General features: G+C 20.4%; 1 protein-coding gene across 8 annotated transcripts in view; it reads left to right on the top strand.

The window, feature by feature from the left end:
* LOC100869851 (uncharacterized) overlaps positions 1 to 24835 on the top strand; it is a 57765-nt gene that overhangs the window by 22210 nt on the left and 10720 nt on the right. For all 8 annotated transcript variants that reach the window (XM_086915932.1, XM_086915931.1, XM_086915926.1 and 5 more), the window contains 4 exons: positions 12201 to 12423; positions 14590 to 14755; positions 19839 to 20117; positions 23564 to 23706. In XM_086915932.1, coding sequence (XP_086772058.1) covers positions 12203 to 12423; positions 14590 to 14755; positions 19839 to 20117; positions 23564 to 23706 — 809 coding nt within the window. In that variant the 5' untranslated portion in view covers positions 12201 to 12202. The remainder of the gene's footprint in view (positions 1 to 12200; positions 12424 to 14589; positions 14756 to 19838; positions 20118 to 23563; positions 23707 to 24835) is intronic.

Here is a 24835-nt window from a genome sequence, read left to right as displayed (position 1 = left end):
GACAATTTTTTTCTTGATTGCTTTACAAATTGCTTGGTCTCTTCTATCAGTTAAAAGGCGCAATATTTCTTACTTGTGTGTAGGAATGTAATGAAGTCATTAAATAATCTTTATCATTATTCTCATAATATTTAAAAACAATAAATTTAAATCATAAAGTTCTTTTTCTTATATATGTATAAATTAAACTTCTTTTTTTTGATTTTTCAAATTTAATGTTTTTTGATGATAAACTAATACAATGATAAAATAATACACAATCAAAGTATGTATAATGAAAATATAAATAATTAAATTTCCAATTCTTTTATCGGAATTAAAAAAAAAAAACGTTCGTATAATCTTATATTTAATAAAATTCATTTTATAAAATTATTTATATCGTTTACAAAATTAAATAATAAAGCAATATATAAAGTATATTTATCGGACCATATATCAAATGATACAAAGAGTAAATGCAGAAATTAAAATTTATTTCATTCAAGCAAGAAATTTTGGCATAAATTATTTAATACATAATGAATGATAAGATGTAGATATCGATTCAATCGAAAAAACTAATAAGATGGAGTTTCTACATACCTACCAAAACTGCTCACATTAAATTACATATTTTTTTTGTATCAAAGTGAAATATTTTAAATAATTTGTATTTATATTTATTTTATATTTAATATTTAATGTCATCAATAGTTTCGAGAATAATATTCAAGAATAGTTTTATGTTGTGTGAATCTAAAATATTTTATTCCAATGATTAAAATATAATTTTCTCAATAATTTTGTCAATTTTATGACACAATTACAATATTATATTCATTCCATTAATTGTAATTTTAACTTCGATCATTTTTTAAATATATTACGCATTATATATAACTTGATTTCATAAATTAAGTTTTATTAAAATCGTTGTTATGTTATGTATTGTTTTCGTTTCGCTGTTTTATTTTAGATGAATTTTATTTGTATTCTATATATATATATATATATAATTATATTTCGATATTTTTTTGTATTTATTGATGAATATTTCAGATAAGTTGTTCATTTTGATACATGCAAAAAAATATGGTATCAAATTGAATTACGAGATGTGGCAATGAGAAAAATTTGATTTTGATGATTTAATTACATGGATATACATATTTACTTGTTTTAAATGTATGAATCAAGATATATACTATATCTCTTGTCGATAATATTTTACTTATTGGAATAGATTGCTTTACATTCATTAATAATATATTAATTTTTTATTAATACATAATTGTTAATAATACATAAAATTTACTTGATATAATAGAAAAAATTGTAAAAAAAAATTATATTGTGAAAATAATGTAAAAATAAATATTTTTTATAAAATATTTAATATTTTTAATACTATTATTATTTTACATATTATAGATTTATTTTTTTAAAATTTATATATTATAAATATATTCTCTTTATAATAAAAGTAAAACATATGTTGATATTAAATTTAATTATTTTTTTATAATAGATTATATATTACAATATATGTATGTGTAAATTAAAATACTTTAAATTACATAAATCTAATAGTTTAATAACTAAAATATTATTTTTTATCAAATGCTGGATAATTTTTGAATACTGAAAACATTTGAACACTGAAATTAAACATACAAATTAATAAATATTATATATCATTGATTGAATTTGCTTTAATATAACTTTAATAACATCAAAAACTGTAGTTTCATTCAAATATAAATTCAAGACGGTAAAAATCAAAATACATTTTGATTTTGGAAAGAAATATTTTAGAAATGATTATTATCGTTTTATTTAATTATAGTGATAAATTTTAATTAAAATGATAAATTTTCATAAAAAAATAAGTTAATTTTCCTTGTTATGTTATTTAAAATGGCTAGTATTTAATATTTTTATTAACATATTTTTTATTCTAGTTTGTTTTATGTTTCAAAGATTATTAAACAATTGAAAATATTTAATATAAATTTAAACAATATTTAATATAAATAAAATAAATCATAAAATATTTCTTATTATTTTGTTTGAATCCGATAATAATGAAGAAAAAGGAATGAATGACATGTTACTAATATAAATCGAAGCTTAATTAAGCAGTGTGTGTATCAAATCAATGAAATTGTAGATAATTCTATTTCATCTTCGATATTGGTAATTTATAAATTCGTTACAGAGATTATTATTTTAAATATTATTATTTTAAATTTCTTTTATATAATCGGTTGGTCTTAGTTTTCGAGATATTTGTAAAAAAAGATTGTTACATATTTATAGGATATAATTTCATCAATATGTATCATATCTGTGATTTATCAATTGTTTATATTAATATATCATGGCAGCTGGTATTCAAAACGTATAACAACAGAATTATTATCATCATACTTATATCTATTCTAGAGAACCTGAAAATAACAAACATAAAACATAAAACAATCCTTGAGCAACCGAAATTATAATGATCGAAGTTACAATGATAACATTAATCTCATAATATCTATTGTTGTAACATTGATCATTGTAATTTCGATGGTCGAGGTTATTTATATTTTATTTTATTCTACGGATTCTTTTTGTAGATAAATATTAATAACAAATTCTGCGGAATATGGGCTTGAGATATTTTAAGCCTATTACAATTCATGAGAAAGTAATTTTTTGGTTTATCCATATTGTATGTATTAGCATATGTATTAGTATTATGTGTTAACGATGTGTTCATGTCACAAAAATAATGATCGCATGCTTATACACACATTTATAGACACATATGTATAGATAAAATTCTATGCTATACTATAACAATTTTTTTTTTGCAAATATTTGGAAAATTATAGTTAATTGTGTACTTTCAAAAAATATATGCAAAAACAAACTTTTTAAACTTGAAGAGCAAAATAAATGAATTCTAAATTTAAAATTTTAATTTTGGATATTTACTAATTTCGAAAATATTAATAAAAAATTTATGATGCAATATAATATTGAATCTATATAGACATAGCTATAATATATAATATATAATATATAATATTAAATAGTGTCTATATAGTTATCAAATATATCTTTGTATCTATGGTTCGTTGCCATATCGTCAAATGAATAATCGACACAATACAGTAATGATATCAATTCTAATATGTTTTATAAAAAAAAAAAAAAAAAAGAATAAAAAAAATAAAAAAATAAAATAAAATAATATCTTCAGAATTATTGCGTCGCCAATATTTTACGTGCAACATCTTATAGATACTCATTTTTTATAGGATTATTATCATTATTATATCATCGATATTTGACGGTTATATTATTATTATAAAAATAGTTTATAATAAAATTGGCTCAAAAGTAATGAATTTTTGTTTGAATCTCTAAAATAAAATAAGATATAATTTTGTATAAATACTTTATTTATAACTACATTTCTCTTTTATGAACATGCCAAATATATATAAGTTTGCTCTACAATGTACAGTTTCGAACAGTAAGATTCAAAATGGATATAACATCAACGACAATGATTATATGCACAACTTGATGTCTTTGTAAATTTGAAATTTGAACTGTTATTATTTCAGTATAGATTTGTTAGATCTGCCTTTTTCTACTTTTCATTTCTTTCAAAATTTAAGAGAACACTCAAACATATTCATTTTCAGAACAATGAAATCAAAGCAATGATTTTCTTTATCAGTAGATCAGCAGAATTTTTCATTAAGAAGGGATGAAAATACTTGTTGAAAAAAATAAGTAAATATATTAAAATCAACGACGATTATATTGAAAAATAATATGAAAAATAAATAAATATGATATTTTGCAGTCAAACAATCTTATTTTCTCTTTGTTTCATTTCATAGCTTCTTTCGTTTTGGAGATACAGATGAAAATTATTTTTATTTTTCAATTGACTTTCATATTAGTTATTTCTGTATAGAATTCAATGTCTCGAAAGTTTTTTTTTATTAATATTAAGAATACTCGAAGCTAAAATTAGAATTTTATTCCTTTTTCTTCTGCTTTTTAAATTATATCAATTAAATATTTATACTTTTAGAAATATCTTTGATCATCTATACATAGATATAGAAAATATTATTCATAAAAAAATTTCGTATTCTATAATAAAATTAAAAATCATCAGAGAGGAATTAATTTTTTTCTGCAACTTAAGTACAGATCCTTCCATTAAATTATTAATTCAGTGAAAATAAACATTATACACAATAACAAATATAATAATCATGAATATAAATTTTTTATTTTTAGCAATAGAATCCTACACGAAGATAATAAACATTAATCTCATAAATAATGAAAGATATTACATTAAACATATATACAAATATAATAAAAGATGAGTTTTCTTCAAAGAAAAGAATGATTTTTTCATGAAAATCGTTTAAATAAATTCTTCGTTGTTATTAAAATTTAAGTTTTATTCTCTTTAATTAGTCGCTATTCATTTTTAATGATGAGAAGAAATTTTGATCAACTTGTTGATTAATTTCTTCTTTTGCTATTTTAATGCTTGAATTATATTAACAATATTATTTTGAATAACTTTATATATAACGGTCGATTTTAGTTTTCGATTTATTTATAAAAAACTTTTGGTATTGTATCATTCGTTTTAACATTTAAGACATCGATTAGGGAGGCAAAGCATATCAATCAAAAACTTATGAAATGAGAATTATAATAGGAATGATCCAAATTTTAATTTCCAAAATACTAATAAAAATATATTATTATTACTATATTGCATTTTACTTATATATACAAATAAGTATATTTGATACAAACATTGATTCAACCAACTCGATATTTTCGAATGTTTATTAAAAAAACATCGTGTCATGATATCGAAGTTACAATGATAAAAGATAATTACTCAGGAATCCTTATCGATTTTGTTCATTTTTGGTATTATTTAAGATAAGATTTTGAACAATTTTTTTCCTTTACATGCTACTGGCCTTAATTTTCGAGATATTTATAAAAAAAAAAATTGTTATTATTATATAGAATTTCTGTCATATGTTTATGTTATATGTTTATTATTGCAATTCTAAATGCGAGCAAATAGGCAATTTTCAGCTGAAAATTTGAACTATCTGATCTTAACATTGTCACAAACTTGTGACAATTCTTCTTCTATTCATTCTTCCATTTGTTATTTACTTACTATGCTAGATATTTCTTTCAAATAAATACTTAGAGATAAACATGATTATATCACGTTAACTACTTTATGCTATATATATGTATATATATATAAATAAGCAGAATACAATAGTAATATAATAGTGGTAATATAAATTTTTGTTAATATCTCAAAAAATTGATGAATTTGTGACAATTCGAACTATCATTGTAATACTTGTTTCAAAAACTTTCGATCAATATTTGAAATATCTTGTTAATTAATGTCTCAAATATTAAATTTGTTTCCTGTTATGAATTGTACCTATACGTGTGCGTGCATATGTGCATATGTGCAGTATGCAATAGCCATTTATTAATTGTTTACGTAATATGATTGGCAATCAACATGTAAAGCAGATAAATGTGTCGAAAATCTATTTCCTTAGAACAGGATTTTCAAGATTTCTTGCTGACGTATATAATGGAAAAAATAAGTATGAGATTATTTACTATTAATGTAATTATTAGTCATTAATTTCGATCAAGTTTTATATTTTATTTTCGTAAACTCACTATGGATATAGATATAAAGTATAATAATATTTATTCATTTATAATATATAAACATAAGTGATGGTTGCATATTGTAATACGCACTGTTATAAATAAGATTACATAGAGGTGAAATTTAATATAATAATAGCAACAATTTTTTACAAATTTTAAAATTTAAAGATAACTGACGATTAGAGATTATTCTAATCTCCGAATGAGATTCTTACATTTTTAAAATGATTAATATATCGTAAATATAATTGATATTTAACCAAAAAATATATATATATATTTGCAAATGTAAATATATATAGATTTATAATATCAAAGAACAAAAGAAAAAATAATTTATGAAATATAATTTAATAATCATAGATTTCGAAAAAAAATATAATTGAATTCTATCTCATTTGAAGTCTGGATGAAAAAAGCCTCTCTTTAGAACCAGATAGAAAACATTAAATATATTATATATCTTGAATAAAAACCTAATAAAAATTATTTTCTTTTTTTACAACATTTTTTTTAAAACATTTCGACATTCAATTGAAAAATCTGAAAAATTTATAAGATAAATCTTGCATATTAACTATTTTCCATCTGTTTAATTTTTTTAAATGTTTTGTTTTTTTTTTTTTTTTGTTTAATTTTTGATTCTTGAATACAAAATATCGATATATATGAATCTATAATGAATATTATAATGAATATTATAAAATAAAATGAAAAAATAAAAGAAAAAGACAAAATTAGCTTTTATGATTTCCAAACATTTGCGAGAAATATTTATGCAATTATAGTTTAATAAAATATCTATGAAAATAATATGTTTAAAAGTTGTTATTACATTTTTTTTTTTAAATTAAAATTAATTCTTTTATATTTCAAATATTTGAAATGTGATTAATTAATTAATTGGAATTTATTATTATTTTATTTATAATTTTTATTAAAATCCTTTTTTTCTAGCATAAATTAAATTTATTAATCACTTTTAAAAAATTTGTTATCAGAGCTATTGACAAATAATTTAAAAATTTCTTCGGAGGATTTTATAAGATAAAATTCTTGAGGATTACTACATACCAGTCACAGATTGTCGTCCTCGTTTGCTTAAATCGACCTATTAACCCCCTTATTCAGTATCTTCTAAGCGAAATCTCGAAATTTTGACCGAGTTCACTGGGAATTCCGTTTCATTGAACATCTAGAAGAATCATCTTCATTCTCAATCATCCGAATTTTTAACTCTCTAAAGTTCAATTTTCGTCAAATTTTTGCCTCTTTGATTATTAGATATATTTTTCTCGTCTTTTCTCTGAATAATTATTCAATTTTGTATAATTTATGAGAACGTGAAATTTCTACTAAAGAAGACATTTTAATTATTATTTTAAATAATTATAAGAATAATGAAGAAAACAAAAATTCTGGTTATTAATACATAAATAACATAATATAATAATATATAAATTATTCTTCAATGATTTTATCTTTTTGAGTTATTTCTGGATTAATCTTTACCAAATATTTTATTTTTATTTTTACACATATACATAGAATATTCATTTAAAAATTTCACGTCTAAATATTTTGAAAACAATGTATTATCAGAAAAAATATTAAATACAAAAGTTTCTTTTTTCAGAAGAATAAGAAATTGTAAAAAATATAAGTTTTTATTTGAAAAAAAATTGAATAATATATTCAAATAATAATACTCAACAAATAAAAAATAAATAACATAATTATTGTGAAGATAACATAACATAAAAATTCAGGAAGCTTATCTTAAAATTTTTGTATTTAATTTTTTTCTAATAATACTGGTTTTCAAAATATTTAGGTAAAGTTCTTTTATGTAAAGTTTTTAAATGAACATTATAAACATTTCTGTATACTTTGAACATTTATTTTAAACGAATCATTCCGAAATCTGTTTCTTGAGAAAAACAAAATAGGTCAGATTCAGATTCTGCAAAGAATGGCGAATTATGAACGACAGGTTTTATCGAAATATTATAAAATAAATTTTAATTTTCTAGCTTAAAATCAATATTCGAACTTCGAATACAATATTAATATAGCTGAGTTGAATTATTATTATATATTTTTCGTTGTATTTTAAATTTAAAGAAGTTAGAAAAGGAATGGATTTTAAATCTAAAATTTTAATTTCTGTTATTTATTAGTTTCCGAGATATTAATAAAAAAATTTTGTGATACAATACATTGAATACTATACAAATATTAAATATTTATCTTCATCGTTAAGTATATGCGAATAATCAATGACATAATACAATAATGATATCAATTTTAATATGCATAGAGTATAAATAAAATCCGTCAACTTCAGTCGTCCAAAACATATAAATTAAATATAAATTTAATGTAAGAATGTTTATTATTTTTAATAAATGTACAATTCTTCATCAATAATAACTAGTAATATCTATAGTTATTATTATAATAGTAGTTATTATTTTTATTATTTTTTCATTCATTTCAATTTCAATAATTAAAAAATGTTTTAATATATCGTATGCAAACTATCGTATATACTATCATATGAGTGTATTGTATTATATTATCATATAGAAATAGAAAAGTTAGTTAGTTTTGATTTGAACCATATATATTTTTCTATCGATTTTTCTATCCGATTTTTCTATCGGTTGCATCGTCATCACATCGTTAAAATATAACATATAAGACATTCTAGTCCTGAGTAGAATTATTATCGTTAATTATATCATCGGCATATTATGTCATACTTAACACTCATGATCATATTGTTATTACGAAGACTATATTAGTTACGTCTGTATGAATAAAAATCAATATATTGTATTGAAAATTTATTATTAATAAAAATCCAAAGCTAAAATTTTTAGATTTAGGATTTATTCTCCTTCTTTTTTTTAAATTTCATGTTTTTTATTGAAAGCGTATGCTTTTCGGAAGAATATTCAAATTTTTAATTTGAACTTAAATATATTTTCGGTTATAATGTAATTAATTGATTATATAATAAAGGATATTTCATTGATTTTGATGATTTTAAAATATATTATAAAATATAAGATTTTTAAGAATTTTAATGATTACCTGGAAAAAGGACTTATTTTATCGATTTTGATTTTTAGATATGTTATAAGAAATTTTGAAAAATTTTTTTTCTACGTATAATTGCCATTTGGCTTTTCGAGATAATTGCAAAAAAGATTACATACTATTATATAGAATTTTCTTTTATACATATACATATACATGTACGTAATCCACGATAATGGATAATGAATAATTAATGGATAAAAAAATTTAGTTTCTCATAGATTATAATGGACTTAAAATTTTTTAAATTCAATGGCAACAAAAATAAAATATAAAAATCTTTAGACGATAGACGAATACTAATACTTATAACGAATACTAATATCATATTTGATTATCATAATTATTTGTTTATATTTTATTTTTGTATTTTATTTTATTTATTTCACGGATTCTTCGAATACACGATTTTATTCACTTGAATTTTTTCATTGAAACATTTTAAATTCATTATAATCCATAAGAAAATAATTATTTAACTCGTATATTTATTACATATTTTGAATGCTGCCCACTGAGATATGTTTATACAAAGAATAGAAAGGCGGTTGAATGTTTGCAAATATGTTGTCAGGGATGAAATATAATGTAAAATATAATATAAATAAAATTTTATATAATAATAATAACAATTTTTTTTTTTAAGTATGTTTAAAACTGGATTATTATTCTAGAGAAAAAATATATAATATGTTTAATATATATATTAAACAATAATAGTATTGTAATATATTTTAAAATCTTTAAACATATACTGTTTTTTTTATATAATTATTATATTATAAATTAAATTAGTGAACATATCTCTCAATAGTATAAAATTTTTATTGCTTTTGAAGTTTTATTTTTTATTTAAAAATGTGATAAATGTTTTATTATTCATATCTGTATTGTATAATGAACATCATTAAGTTTAAATAATCAAAAAATCATTAAGTTTAAATTATCAAATGTTTTACAGGATTAGAAATTTTAAAAAAAATACTTATCTCTCTTATTTTTTTATTATTCTGTTAGTTTTTTTTGTTTTATCTTTGTTTTCTAAATAAATATTTACTTTTTAATATTTTTTATATTAGATGATTTTGGCTAATTTTTCGTTTAGATTACATGGGTAATACATGTTATTTCGTTTCGTTTCGTATCCCATGTTTTCAGGATTAATACTTTTTTTTTTAAAATATGCCTAAAATATTTAGAATACAAAAATCATAATTATTGAATAAAAAATCTAATGTTTAAGATACAAAATAAAAAAGTATATAATTTTATATAAATTTTTTCAAAGATTTCGAATAATTTAAATTTCAACGTAGGATATATGCGACGATTGAGTGATACTCTATATACTTAGGATATCTTTTTGCATTATTGAAATTCGATAATAACCTAACTTTTTTGAATCACATGATTCTAATATTTTTTTTGAATTAATAATAAAATATTTCAATTAAATAAAAAATTTATCTTTTATTATTATTACATAAAATACTATTCAATTCAATAATTCTGTTACTGTTTTAACAATTAATTTCTTTTTACAATATAATTATATTAATTAATTATTTTTTAAATTATTTATTTTTATTAATTATTTGTTTAAAATAAAAATTAAATACCAAATGCTCATTGACTTATTTTATTTAATTTTTTATATTCTTCAAATTAATGAACTTTTCAACTTTAAAATATCATTTTTATATTTTTACATTATTTTTAAAAATATTTGATATATTTAATGTCGTGATAAAAAATGAATTTTATTAATATTAAATATAACATTTTTTATATATGTATAATATATATAATAATTAACATTATCTAATTATAATAATTATTCGGAATAGGAGATTTTGAATTTGAGATTTTTTAATATATTATAAAATTCAACAAATTTTTAAAAAATTCCGAATAAATTTTTCGTTTGGTTTTAATTTTCAAAATATTTAGAAAAAACGATTATTACTATTATATTAAATTTCTTTTATATGTATATATCTACGGCATATAAAATGTATAATAGATAAACCGGTAAAAAAGCTAATTTTTTCATTGTGAAATTAAAATATTTCAAATTCTGAGCTTAGGTATTTCATGAATTCGAAATATAACATTTTATATTTATAGTTTCTGAAGAACTAGATTTTTATAGTTTATTTATAGTTACACATTTTAGTTGTCATATGTTTATATTAATAGAGAATAAATAGCAACTGTATATTTATATCATAATATGTATAAGAGAAATTCTATATAATAGTAACAATCTTTTTTTGCAAATATTTTGAATTGAAAAGCTAAGACTGAGCGTCCCTATTATGCATATTAATTATTTACACACAAGAGGGGGGAGGAGAGAGAGAGAGATTTGTTATATTGTAAAAATTAATTTTTACAACTTATTCAAAAATAATTAGTCTAATTATACATATTGGATACAGACGATTTAAATATTGAAATATGCTGCTTATCTAAATGTTATCTAAATTGTCGAATGGTGATGATCATAGTGATATTTTTATAATATAAGATATCCTATATAAAATTCAGCATTATATAAAGACAGGATCATAAATTGTGACAGAACTGTAATTCTTGATTGTTTTCAAGGATTTTATATATTTTATAATTTGGATATACATTTAGTAATTAGGCATTCTTTTTTTTTTATTTCTCTATTTCTATTTCTTTCAATAGTTTTTGTTCTATTGCTATTTTTATATTATATTATATTTTTATTTTAATAATCGATTAATTTCGAAAAATTTAATTATCTATAAAGGAATTAAATATATATTTATCAAGAGATGGCCGGCATATCAGAATAGTCCTTACATTGAAATTATAAGAGAGACTTATATAAGATATCTAAGATAGTATTCATCATGTAATATTTGGATAAACAACATTCAATTATTCAATATTCAATATTAATTATTTTATTGTATTAATTATTCACTATACGATAAACCGAGCTAAATATTTTTGTATTAATATTTCAAAAAAAATAATTGATTAAAATTAAAATTTTATATTTGAAATCTACTTTTTCTTTGACATCACTCTTTCAAATTTCAATTATTGGTATCAATTTTCGATTAATAAACATTCTTATTTTTTATAATTATATTCTAAAAAGTCTTTTTAAATTGATTAATTAAATATGTTTTTTTTTCATCGGATTTCGTATACGACACATATATTTACATATATGAATATAACTTTCTAAGTTTTACAAATATATATTAATATAGATAATAAATAAATATATTAACATAGATAAGAAAAAAGTTAGAAAAATAAAAAAAAAAATTTAATGCTTAAAAACGAGGTAAATTTGGTTGTTTCTGCAGATATGGGGAGTGTCGTAGGCAGTAACGTAAACATAAGCAACGTAACGACGAAGAGGATGGACTCAACGACGTTCCGGCCAGAAGCGACGTCGACCCTCAGTGAGCGGGAGCAACTTAAAATTGAATTTTACAAAACTTATGATGTTATGACCGGGGTCAGAATCGCAGCGACTCTCGGTGGTTTTTTCGGTCTTATGATCCTTCTGCTTGTTTATAAAAGCAGGCAAGTTATTTTCTTCACCATCCTTGTTTTTTTTTTTTTTACGCTATTTTACAAAATGTAATTTTAGATAAATTTTATTCAAGATTTGAATATTAAATTGCATTTGTGAAAATTATTAATGTATATTTAAACAAAATTTGTTTGGACATTCTTGTGAAAGACATTAACCGATTGACTTGAAATTTATTGAAGGTGAAAAGCGAAAGGAAAAGGCACTTTAAATATAAAATTTTAACTTTAACTAATATTAATAAGTATCTTTCAATTCTATACATTCAATGCTTACAGATGTTACTACAACATATTGAATGCTGCCCATTTTGATATTATTAATTTATTTATTTATTGACATTATTACAACTATTTTCGTTATAATAATTATTGTCATCAATTGTTAAATAATTGATGATAAGATAGTAATTTCAATTTCGATTTTATAGAATTAATTTCCTATTTACAAACTGTGAACATATCACGATGGTTAGTATCCAAAATATGTAACAAATATAAATGTATACTAATATTTATCATTTACTATTTAATATCTTATTAATAGAGAGCTTGAATATTTCATTAATTTTTCAGATCTGATCACGATTTCTTCGAAATACGAAAATAAAATATAAAAAAATTCTCAGGCAATCGAAATTATATTGACCAATGATAGCGATATTAATTTCATATTTAGTATTTATAATAACATCAATTATTGCAATCTTGGTCCAGGAATTATTTTATTTTCATATTTCACAAATCCATTTCAAATTTATAGATAAATACTAAGTATAATAATATTAATTCATTCTTTATATATTTTGGATACCGACCACGATAACATATTTGTTATATAACAATAGAAAAGCGGCAATATTGATGCATACGCATTATCATGGACATATATACGTATAGGCAGCATTCAATGTACCGAAAATATACTTTTTATTAATATTTTGGAAACTAATAAATATCAAAGCTACAATTTTATATTTGAGTTTCCCTTTTCTTTCCATCTCTTTAAATTTTTAGTCAATCGATCATGGTTTTTGGAAAGTTTTTTGTTTTATAATTGAAAAATATTTACAAAGCTTAATTCATATTTTGGAAATATTTCGAAATTTTTTAAAACGTTTGTTTTAAAATTTTAGAAAATGTTTATTCCAACTTTTATGAAGGTTTATTTCTAATGTTGTAATGTATATGTAATTTTTAAATTTATGTGTTTAATTTTGTTTTTGTAAGATTTTTAAAAAAATTTATCGGTAATAATCTACAAAAAAAAGACTCCGAATTTGATGATTTTGAAATATATTATAGAAGATGAAATTTTGAACTTTTCCCTATAATAGCCGCTCAGCTTTATATTTTTCAAAATATTTACATATTAAAAATGGCTATTATACTAAAGTTTGCCTATGTGTATGCATCTGTTATTATGCTTATGTATCACATTTATTAATTGTTTATGTAAACACATACGCTTAGAGCTCACAATATATAATAGAGTTAATATCACCATATTTAGCATCTATTTATAATAATAATATTCCACAGATCATTTGCTTTAAGATTCGGTCAATCAACGGTTATTTTATATGAGATTATTTTATATTCGAAGAATCCGTATAATGTCCAAGATCAATATGAATTAAAATTCAAATATTTCCAGTCCATTATATTATAAAATTCACGAAGAAATAATTTGATATACTATTTATGATATAATCGCTATTATATATTTATATAAAATAAGTGACGGTTATGCATACATTATTATGGACACATATACATATAGGTGAAATTTTATGTAATAATAGCGATATTTCTTTTACACATATTAAGAAATTTATTTATATTAAGAAATTATAAAGCGGCGAATATATAGATAAGGAAAAATTGTTCAAAATCTTATCCTCTATAACACACTTTGAAATTATTGAAATTGATAAAAAATTCTGTTTTTTTTTTTTTTTTAGAAAAATTGCTTATTTATTTTAATTTCTAATTAAGATAGATAAATAAAGAAATGAATTTTCTCGAATAATTAAACATCATTTTTATTTCAAAGTAGATGAACAATTTTCAAAGATATTTGAAGAAAATTAAATTTATGTTATTAAAAAAGATATACATATAAAAGAAAAATAATAAAAGAAGAGTATGAAACAGATGTAAATCGAGCAAACAATTGGAGGATCCAAGATTGACTGCAGCTGCAGCCGCAGCTGTAGCTGAAGCAGAAGCTGAGGAAAGAGCGCTTGCAGCTGCTCTCGAAGCCATTGCTAGATTACCACCTAGACCAGATCGGGGTCCTAGAAGATCTCTCTGTGTCGAGGTCAGTTTATTTATAAAGCAAATTAACAATAATTATTTACAAAAAGATACATCATCGTCATTTTCAAAAATCTTCATACGTGTTGTCAAGGTTAATGTTTTGAGTTGTTTATTACATTACCGCTAACTTTTAAGTTTCTGATATTCATAAAAATATTTTTAATACAGAATATTAATATATTAGATATCGTTGAAAAATCAATTCTAGAAATCAAAACAATCATAAAAATGTATAAAAATATTAGTTGAAATTTATTTATTATATTATGAATAATTGAAATTGTATCAAACGAAACAGTATTAAAATAATATTATTCTCATTCATCGCCGTTTCTTTCCGCTTATTTCCGTCTCATTTTATTTAATGTAAATCTAAATTATTGCTTATAATTTAATAAATAAATTTCATTTTCAACCATTTTCAAACATTTTTTCATATCATTTTTTATATTTTTTTTTTTTCTTTTCGATCCTCCAAAATTCTCTCACGAATTCTCTCAAAAATATTAACATTTTATATATCATACTTTTAAAAAATATAGGTTTAGAATATATTTTGAATATTTCAATTAGTTTTGAATCATAAATAAAGAAAAAGTTACATACATATATAAAATAAATATATATTAAAAGAAATTCTTGGAAATTATAATATTACAATATATAACCTATAAATATTAATACAGTATAATAAATATTATTTCATGTCAGCATTGCGCATACTATCGATAATATTCTTATAATAATGATTCTACTTTAACCAATTAGCATATTTTAATAATATATGAACAGGCTTTTTGACTTAACTCAATCAACATCAATTTAATGAAAGATAATCTAAAAATAAGATAAATTTTATGTTTCATCTTTCCATCTTAGTTAAGCTAGTTAGATAGAATTAGATAGAAATATAAATAGCCATTATATTAAAATCAAATCATAATTATATAATTTAATTAAAATTTAATATTTTAATCTATAAAGTAAAAAACTATAATATTAATAAAACTTTTTTTGTTAATAACTTTCTAACATAATGATTATAAAAAATTTTTAAAGATTAGAATGATAATTTTTAAAACATATTTCAAGATATTTCAAAAATTATTGAAATTTAAAGAATAATATTTTTAAACTGTATAATTATTTTTGATTTTTTTTTTACAAAAATTAAAAATATTTTTGGAATATGTTGTTTACAAAGAAATGTTAACATATATTCAACATATTTCAAAATATGATATGTTCCTTTATAAATAATTAAATTAATTTGATATTACATAAAAATCATATGTCTATTATTTTGAGTAATTTTCTAAAAAGTATACACATTTAAAATTTGAAAAAAGAAAATATAAATTTTAAATTTAAAATTTTAGTTTGAAATATTTATTAGTAATTGAAATATTAATGAAAAAATTTTTGACACAATACATTAAATACTACTTAAATAAAAATAAATGAAGTTGCAGAAAAATTACTGATTTTTCAATTTAAATAATGTTATAGAGGATAAGATTTTAAACAATTTTTTCTTATACATATAAGTAGCACTCGAACTTAATTTTTGAGATTTGCAAAAATTGCTATTTGTTGCAATTAGATTAAAAATAAAAATACATTATAGAAATAGGAATATATTTAATTATAATATTAATATTTAATGTTTGAACTTAAAATAGCTTGCATACCTCATATTTCTATGATCGATTTCCAACAATATTCCAATATTTGTTCATTGATGATTAGCAAAATCAGCATATTGTCACATTGTTATCAATTCTATGATCTTATTGCCAAAATTTTATTACATAGAATATGTATATCTCCATTAGTTTAACTATAATTGAGTGACGATTATATAAATAAGAAAAAATTTAAAGTTTAAAATGTTGATTTCTACAACATATTCGAAAATTGAAAGAAACGATTTTTTTTAAATAATTACTATTTAAAATATTTGTTCAAAATACTTTTCAAATTATTTTTTCCATTATTAATATATATATATATATATATAAATTAATATTTATATATAAAATATATATAAATAAAATATATACATATTTAGAGAATTGATTCTAAATATCAAAACAAATGTAAAAATTAGTGTATACAAATATCGATTCTATTTATTAATTCATCAATAATTGAAGTTTGTTTTTATTGTTTATATATAGATGAAACGAAACACAAATATAATGAGACAGTTTTATTTCTGACATACAATATGTTTCTGCTTCGTTTTATCCAAATTTAAATTAATTATAACTAATAAATAAATCTTGATATTTTTGTATATCAATTTTCATTTTTGTTTTGGCAATTATATTTTAGAAAGACACTTCTAATCAACATGAAATTTAAAAAAAAAATGGATTTTAAATCTAAAATTTCAATTTCTCTTAATTTATTAGTATCCGATATATTAATAATAATTTTTTGATAAAATACATTTTTCATTTTACATTTACATCTTCATCATCACGTCGTTATGTAATGATTAAGATCTTAAAATCATTAAAATTATATAAAACAATCACTATTCCTATTGTATATAAGAGTATCCCATGTATATTCCAAATTATTGTAATCTTTTTTTAAATATATATGTTTGTATTTGATATATATATATATATATATATATATATATATATATATATATATATATATATATATGTATTAAAAACTATAGTATACAAAAATATATACAAAATATAATTTCAATCGCCTGCAGATTGTTTTATGAAATTAATTTCAGATACATTAATTTGTATCTGAAAGATCCGTGAAATGCCTAATACATCGCTATGGATGAATATTCTTGCTATGCAGCAGGTATTTAAGAAAAATATTCATTTTAATTTGGACTATATATATATTCATTTGCGTCATTTTTAGCCGTCTATTTAAAAGAGTCATATCACCATTGCTGGTATTCTATATGAGATATCTTCCATAGATGATATCGCTATTTCATCGAATGTTTGATATTTGATGAAAGAACTGTTACTATATTAAAGACAATTGTATTTATGTTTGTAGATTCAATATTCTGTTCTAAAATTTTTTTTTAATATCTCTGAAAATAATTAATAGCCAAAAATTAATGAAAAAATTTTTGATTTATTCCTCATTCCCTTATTCTTTTTTTTCTTCCCTCCAAATTTTATATTGATTGAAAGCTTATATCTATTTTTCAAAAAAATATTTATTTTGACTTTTGGAATTAATCTTCAAAAATGTTCCATAAATATAATATGTCCTACAAAATATTAATACTGATATGATACTGAATAATTATATGAAACAGGAAAATCTTCATTGATAATTTTTGGATATATAGAAATCAACATTTTGAAAAATTTTTTCTTTTATATGTTATTGACGCTTGGCTTTAATTAAATTATTGCTATACACATCTATATAATATATAGATATATTCATATGTCCACAACTGTGTAAATATGCAACTGTCATTTATTCTTTGTTAATATAAATATAATAGATAATAGATAACTTGTATAATGGGTAAATTAATAAAAAATCTATTTCGTTATGGATTATTGTTAGTTTAAAATATCTCAACGTCGAGAGCAGATTTTTCTTCTTTAGATTCCAATTTGTGGAAAACAAATATAAAATATAAAACTATTGTTGAATGACTGTAATTATAATGATCAAAATTACAATAGATATTAAAAATGATGTTAATATTTATTATAATTTTGATCATCCATTTTTTATATTTTATTTTTATATTTCACGGATCCAAAAAAAATTTGGCATTGGATTTAAAATATTTTAAAAAAGTAGTTTTTTGATTTACATATATTTTGAATTTCATCTGTTGCGTTGTGTTTATAAAAATAATAGATAAGTGGTCATAAGTTTATATACATGAAATTATGGATGTACATATTTAAAAATCAACAAAATCATTATTGTATATGATGTATCATTATTATATAGTGAAGATTCTTCTGTTCCAAATAATTATCATATTTTGTTTTATTTCAAAACTTAACATGGTTCGATATTTTTGTAATTAATTTTTACTAAATCATTTTTGTAATGCAGTTTCGATCACTTTGATTTATGTAGTCAAAAACATCATCATGAATAATTTTTCTTGGAGTTCTTTTTTTTTTTTTTAATTTTCATAATATAAAATATTTATAAAAAAAAAGATTATACTAGTATTTTTGGATAATGAATTGTTAGATAATTATAATAAAAGTTATCTAAATAATTATCTAGAAATTTTCTCATCATTTTTGACATCATATAGAAGATTTTGAACAATTTTTTCTACGCAATTGTCGTCTAATTTTTGATATATTTAAAAAAAAATTGCAACTATTACATTTTCTCCTACACATATACCATCACGGTTTTACGTAAACTTCAATTATTACTTATTTACTGCTTTTATAAATAAAATAGAAGCACAGCATTTAAAGTATATAATGAGTGGACTTATCAAAAAACTATTTTCTTATGGAATATAAAAGACTTAAATTATTTCTATAAATAATATTAATAAATCTAATATCACATTTGATATTATAGAATACCAAAAAAAAATATAAAGTAATTCTTGAGTGACCGAAATTACAATAATAACATTATAATTAATATTTATCATTGTACTTTTTATGAAATATATATAGTATATTATATAGTATAGTATATAGTAAATTATATAGTATAGAATAAATATAATGATATAATAATAGTTAGATACTAATTATAATATATACTATAATATATAATAATAATATAAATAAATAAATAATTAAAATTTATTGTTTATTATATATAATTATTTTATCATTACTATAAGCGGAAAATCCTATGTAATAGCTGCAATTTTTTTTTATAAATACTTCAAAAACTGTAATGGAAAATTATTCAGAATGATATCCTTGACTACATTTATCAAAATTACAGCTATTTCTATAATTATTTATAATATATAAATAATTATTTTCTTTTTCTGTAATTTTGAAAGAAAGATGATAGAAATGATAGTATTGTTAATGTTAATGTTGAAATAATTTACTTGTATTGTTATTGTTAAGGTAACTCAATCTCATTTGCCAAGAATCGGTCCACGTTTTGCATCAATTGGAGGTGGCTATGAGGCTCTATTAACACCACCAACAAAGCAATCGAATTTGATACTTCCTGAAGAACAAAGAAGATGCAGTTCGGTAACATGTAGCAGCACTGGGAGTAGTTATCTCGAGAGAAGAGGATCTGTGATGCCAGTACCATGTTTGCCGCTTCATTCTACGTTTTCAACTAAATACACTATCCATGATGAACCCTGGGATCTTTATTATCCCATTGATATTCAAGTAAACATTCAAAATTATTCATTCATTATTTCTTTTGTTTAATTAAAATTATTTGTTAATTGCTAGTTAATGTATTAATTATTGCCAGGTAATTAATTGCGATTTTGCAATAGTGATGATGTACAATTTAACAGATTTATATTATATTTCTTATAATTTATGCACACAAGTGTATGACATTGAAAACAATTAAGTTATCGAATTATTTAGGTAAATCAAATAGTGTCACATTACTAATTGGATCAAAAAATACTTTAATTTTTATTCTCTTTTTGCCAACAAGATTTTAATTATTTAAAATTGAAATTATTGTATATTATATTAGTATAATTATATAAAATTGTTATGAAAATTTAAACATCGACAATAAATAATAACAAATTGGTAAATATATTAGTAAATAGAAAAAATGCAACATAATGATAATAAAATTCAGTTAATCTAATAATATCTAATTTAGATGTATATAAAAATTTAAACACTTTAAATAACATTTTACTAAAGATACATGTAACTATCGATGAATCTTTCGGAGATATTAAAAAATTTCTGATATTGTACTATTGAATTCTATCTATATATGTGCGTCCGTGATAGAACGAAATCAACGAATAACTTGTCATAATTATTTTATATATATTTAAATTATATATGAATTTTTAAATTCATATAATTTCGTTCGTTAGACTGTAATTTCAAAAGATCTATTTCGTTAATTTGGAGAATTGATAAAAGTGAATCATAGATTTAAAGTTTCAGCTTTTGATATTAATTTCTGAGATATTAATAAAAAACTTTCGTTGATACATAATTGAAAACTGTAATTAATACAATAATTTTTAAAACCGTTTCAGTCTTTAAGTACCGAGGATTACATCGGTTTCATATAAGATAATCAATCTAAAATTCAGTAAAAATCTAATCATTCATTCTTAAAAAATTAAAAGTTTGATTTATCAAATTCTAACTAATAATATCAAGCATGAGCAGGATTAAAGAAAAATTAAATAAAATTATTTGATGTATAAATATAGCAATTGCTATTATTTTTGACAAAAACAATCTTGTAATGGATATGGAATTAGATTAGAATTTAAAATCTGTTAGAAGATTGCCAATATTTGTGATTTTAGAAGCAAAAACTATTAATTTTATATAGCATATAAAATATAATCTTAATTATTATATTATATTAATTATAAAATTAATTATTAGACAATTGATAATAAGTTCTATAGTGAAGACAGAATATTTGTATACAGAATTCGATATATAGTATTAAAAGTTTTTTTTATTAATATCCTAAAAACTAATAAATATACGAATAAATAATATAAATAAAATTTTATACTTAGGATTTATTCCATTCTCTCTACAATCTCTAAAATTTTAGATCGATCAAATTTTTTAAAACTTTATTCGTTAATTATTTTGAATATTCTATTCTTAGTATGAATATAATTTTTATATATTTAATAGTATATACTAAATAGTTTCAAAAAATCATTTCAAAAAAATGATTGAATAATAATAGATTACTCGATTAATTTATGAATGAATTCTGATTTATCCTATTATAATACTCAATAAATTTACTCATTGTTTCTATTAAAACTGAAGAAAAAATTATAAATATATGTATATAAAAAAAATAAAAAAAATATCTATAATATAGTATATTGAGAACTCTGAATTCATCTTTTGTTTATAATTTGTATAAACAGCATAGAAAAATAATATATAATAAAGTACGATAGGAATAATTATATTGAACTAATTGTTTATGATACAGATGCACATATATAAATAAAGTTTATCAAAAGATATCAAAAGATTTTCAATATGTCGAAAACTCGAGATGAACGGTGATAATATATATAGAAAAAAGTTGTGAAAAAATCGGTACTGTATTATATTTTTTCAAACAGTTATCTAAAATTTCATATGATAACATTGATATACGATATTATAATAATTTGATATTAATATTTAAAATGTTGAATGAAAATTTTTATAATTATATAAGTGTAAAGGTATATTTCATCGATTTTGATGATTTTTAAATGTGTCATAAGAGACGAGATTTTGAACTAGTTCGTAATTATCTAAAAAGACAAATTATTATCGATTTAGATGATTTTAAAATGCAGACAATTTCTATATAATACAGCATTCTTACAACATTCGTTTTAATGATTTGAAAATTGGGGAAAATTTTCTTGTAACATAACATTTTTATAATATTATTTCATTTTAACATGATTCAAAAATTGAGGAAAAGCCCCCAAAAAATTTCAAAATTAAACAAATCCTCAAACAACAAAGAATATGATGATAACTTTTAAGAGTAAGCATCATCTCATTTTTTCGATATTTTTTCGATATTAGAGCGTATCAGATATGTCATATCATTTGAGATAAATTATATTAATTAATCAGATGACGGCAATACAAACAGAAACGAAGTTAAATATTTTATTCTAAAATATATCAATAAAAAAATTATATTTAGTCGAACAATTGGAATTATATTTTCTAAATAAAAATTTTTTCATTAAAAGAAACACAAAATTTTAAAGAAAATTTTACAAGTGCTTAATTCACATACAATAAAATTTATAAAGATTTTTCAGCTAAAAATAAATAGTTGAAACAGATTTTTTTATAAAAAATAGAGCATAGAATTCAAGATATTGAAAACTTAGAAGATGAAAATTTTACCAAAAAAAAAAAATATCTTTGTTTAATATGAAGTAATAGTAGTAATATATATAATATATATAGTAATAGTAGTAATATGAAGTAAATGATGAAAAAAATTGTATGTATGATAATTACAAAAAAATTAATAAAAAATGTACAATATTATAATATAATATTTTTGATCAATTATTGTTTTAATAAACATTAATAAACATTTCTTGTAGTTATAAAATGAAAATAATAGTTTTTTTTTTTAACTTTTGAAACTCATCTTATTTTTTGTATTAATTCTTCATTTCGAATTCTCATAACACAATATTTTTTAGAAAATGTGTTTGATGTGTTTATATATTATCACAGGAATTGCCTATATATACAAAACAAGATTTTGAACAATTTTTTCTTATACATACATTTATAGTTAATATTTATTTATTAGAAACTTAACTTCTGTGAATTCTTGGAATGCAAAAGTAAAATATAACAATTCTTGAGCGAAATTTTAATGAACAAAATGATAAATCCTCTATAAAAAATGAATATATATAGTAGCATATATTTTTTATAAAAAAAATATCTCAAAAATTAAGAGTAACAGTCGGTTATATGTATAGAAAAAATTTGCATAAAATCTCGTTCTTTATAATTTAAAAATCATTAAAATCGATGAAATCTTTTTTATATACTATATATAATTATCAACATTTCATTCTTCATTAATTTTTGATATTATTTATTTATAGGTAATTCAACCAACCCCAGAACTTTCTCCATGCACAAGTGAAGCAGGTCTTTATGCGAAAGACGTGATGATCACAGGAACTAACGGTAAAAGAGCACCATTGGCTTCCATGGGCAGTGTTGATCCTCCGGAAGCAGATTCGAGGTTACCGATATATCTATATAGAATATATAATTTTGGGTAAAATTTTAAAAGATCTGGCTGATCGATAATTTTGGAAAGATGATAGAGAAGATAAGGTGGATTTAAATATAAAATTTTCTATTTAATTAATTAATTACTTTCCAAGGTATTAATAAAAATCATATATTGCAACCTATCTAGATATTACTAATATAATAATAACATTAATTTCGCTATAATAATAACGTTATCGATTGTCGAATAATCATTGACACCATTATATGTTAAAAAATATTCCAAAAATATGGAAACATTGATTAATTTGAAATTTCTGAGATAATTTCAGACAATATTTTCTTTTGCAGAAAATTTCATTTTAGCTTTATTAACGAGTTATTAACAAAAAATAATTAAAATCAATTAGAACATGAGACTGGTTGAGTTGGTCATTAGTTATATGCTATTAGCTGCGATCAATAATAAACTCAATAAATAAACTCAAATAATATGTTGAAGAGAAACATTTTAATATATATAAATATTTCTTTACTAAAAAAAATTACATGGAATTATATCTTATTCTATTTTAACAACAAATAAATTAATTAATTGTTATTCGCATAAGATTGATAAATCTACTTCAAAATGCAAAATTATGATACAAAAAAATGAATATATAGATATTATATACATATATGTATATATATATATATATATATAAGAGTGTTTATAAAAATATGGTTTGGAGGGTTCTAAACATCAAAACGATAAAAACAGTTCATATACACGTATGTCCGATAAGACTTAACGAGTTATAAGCATTTTAAGTTTATATTAGATAGAGCAAGATGGCGAAAGAGTGAGAACGCTTAGCTGGATGCGTGGCAGTACCGTATTGCAATGTAGCTTGCGAGCGGAGCCCCTCGATGAAAGTAAATATATTGATATTTTTTTTATATACAATACTTTTCTATTTATATTGATTATTTCAAATGAATTCAGTGTAATGTAATAATATATGTATTATGTAACTCCTCATCTAATAAAAACTTACCTCGAATAAGTTTTAGTAAATTCCAGAATATTAATATATATACTTTATATAAATTCATTCACTTTATATAAATTATTTTATGATACAAACGTATTA

Source organism: Apis florea, unplaced genomic scaffold (genome assembly GCF_048593485.1).
Source record: "Apis florea isolate Af1SG1 unplaced genomic scaffold, ASM4859348v1 contig_3798_pilon, whole genome shotgun sequence".
NCBI lineage: Eukaryota > Metazoa > Arthropoda > Insecta > Hymenoptera > Apidae > Apis > Apis florea.
The sequence above is the reverse complement of the archived record's forward strand: the minus strand, read 5'-3'. Positions and strand labels throughout refer to the sequence as shown.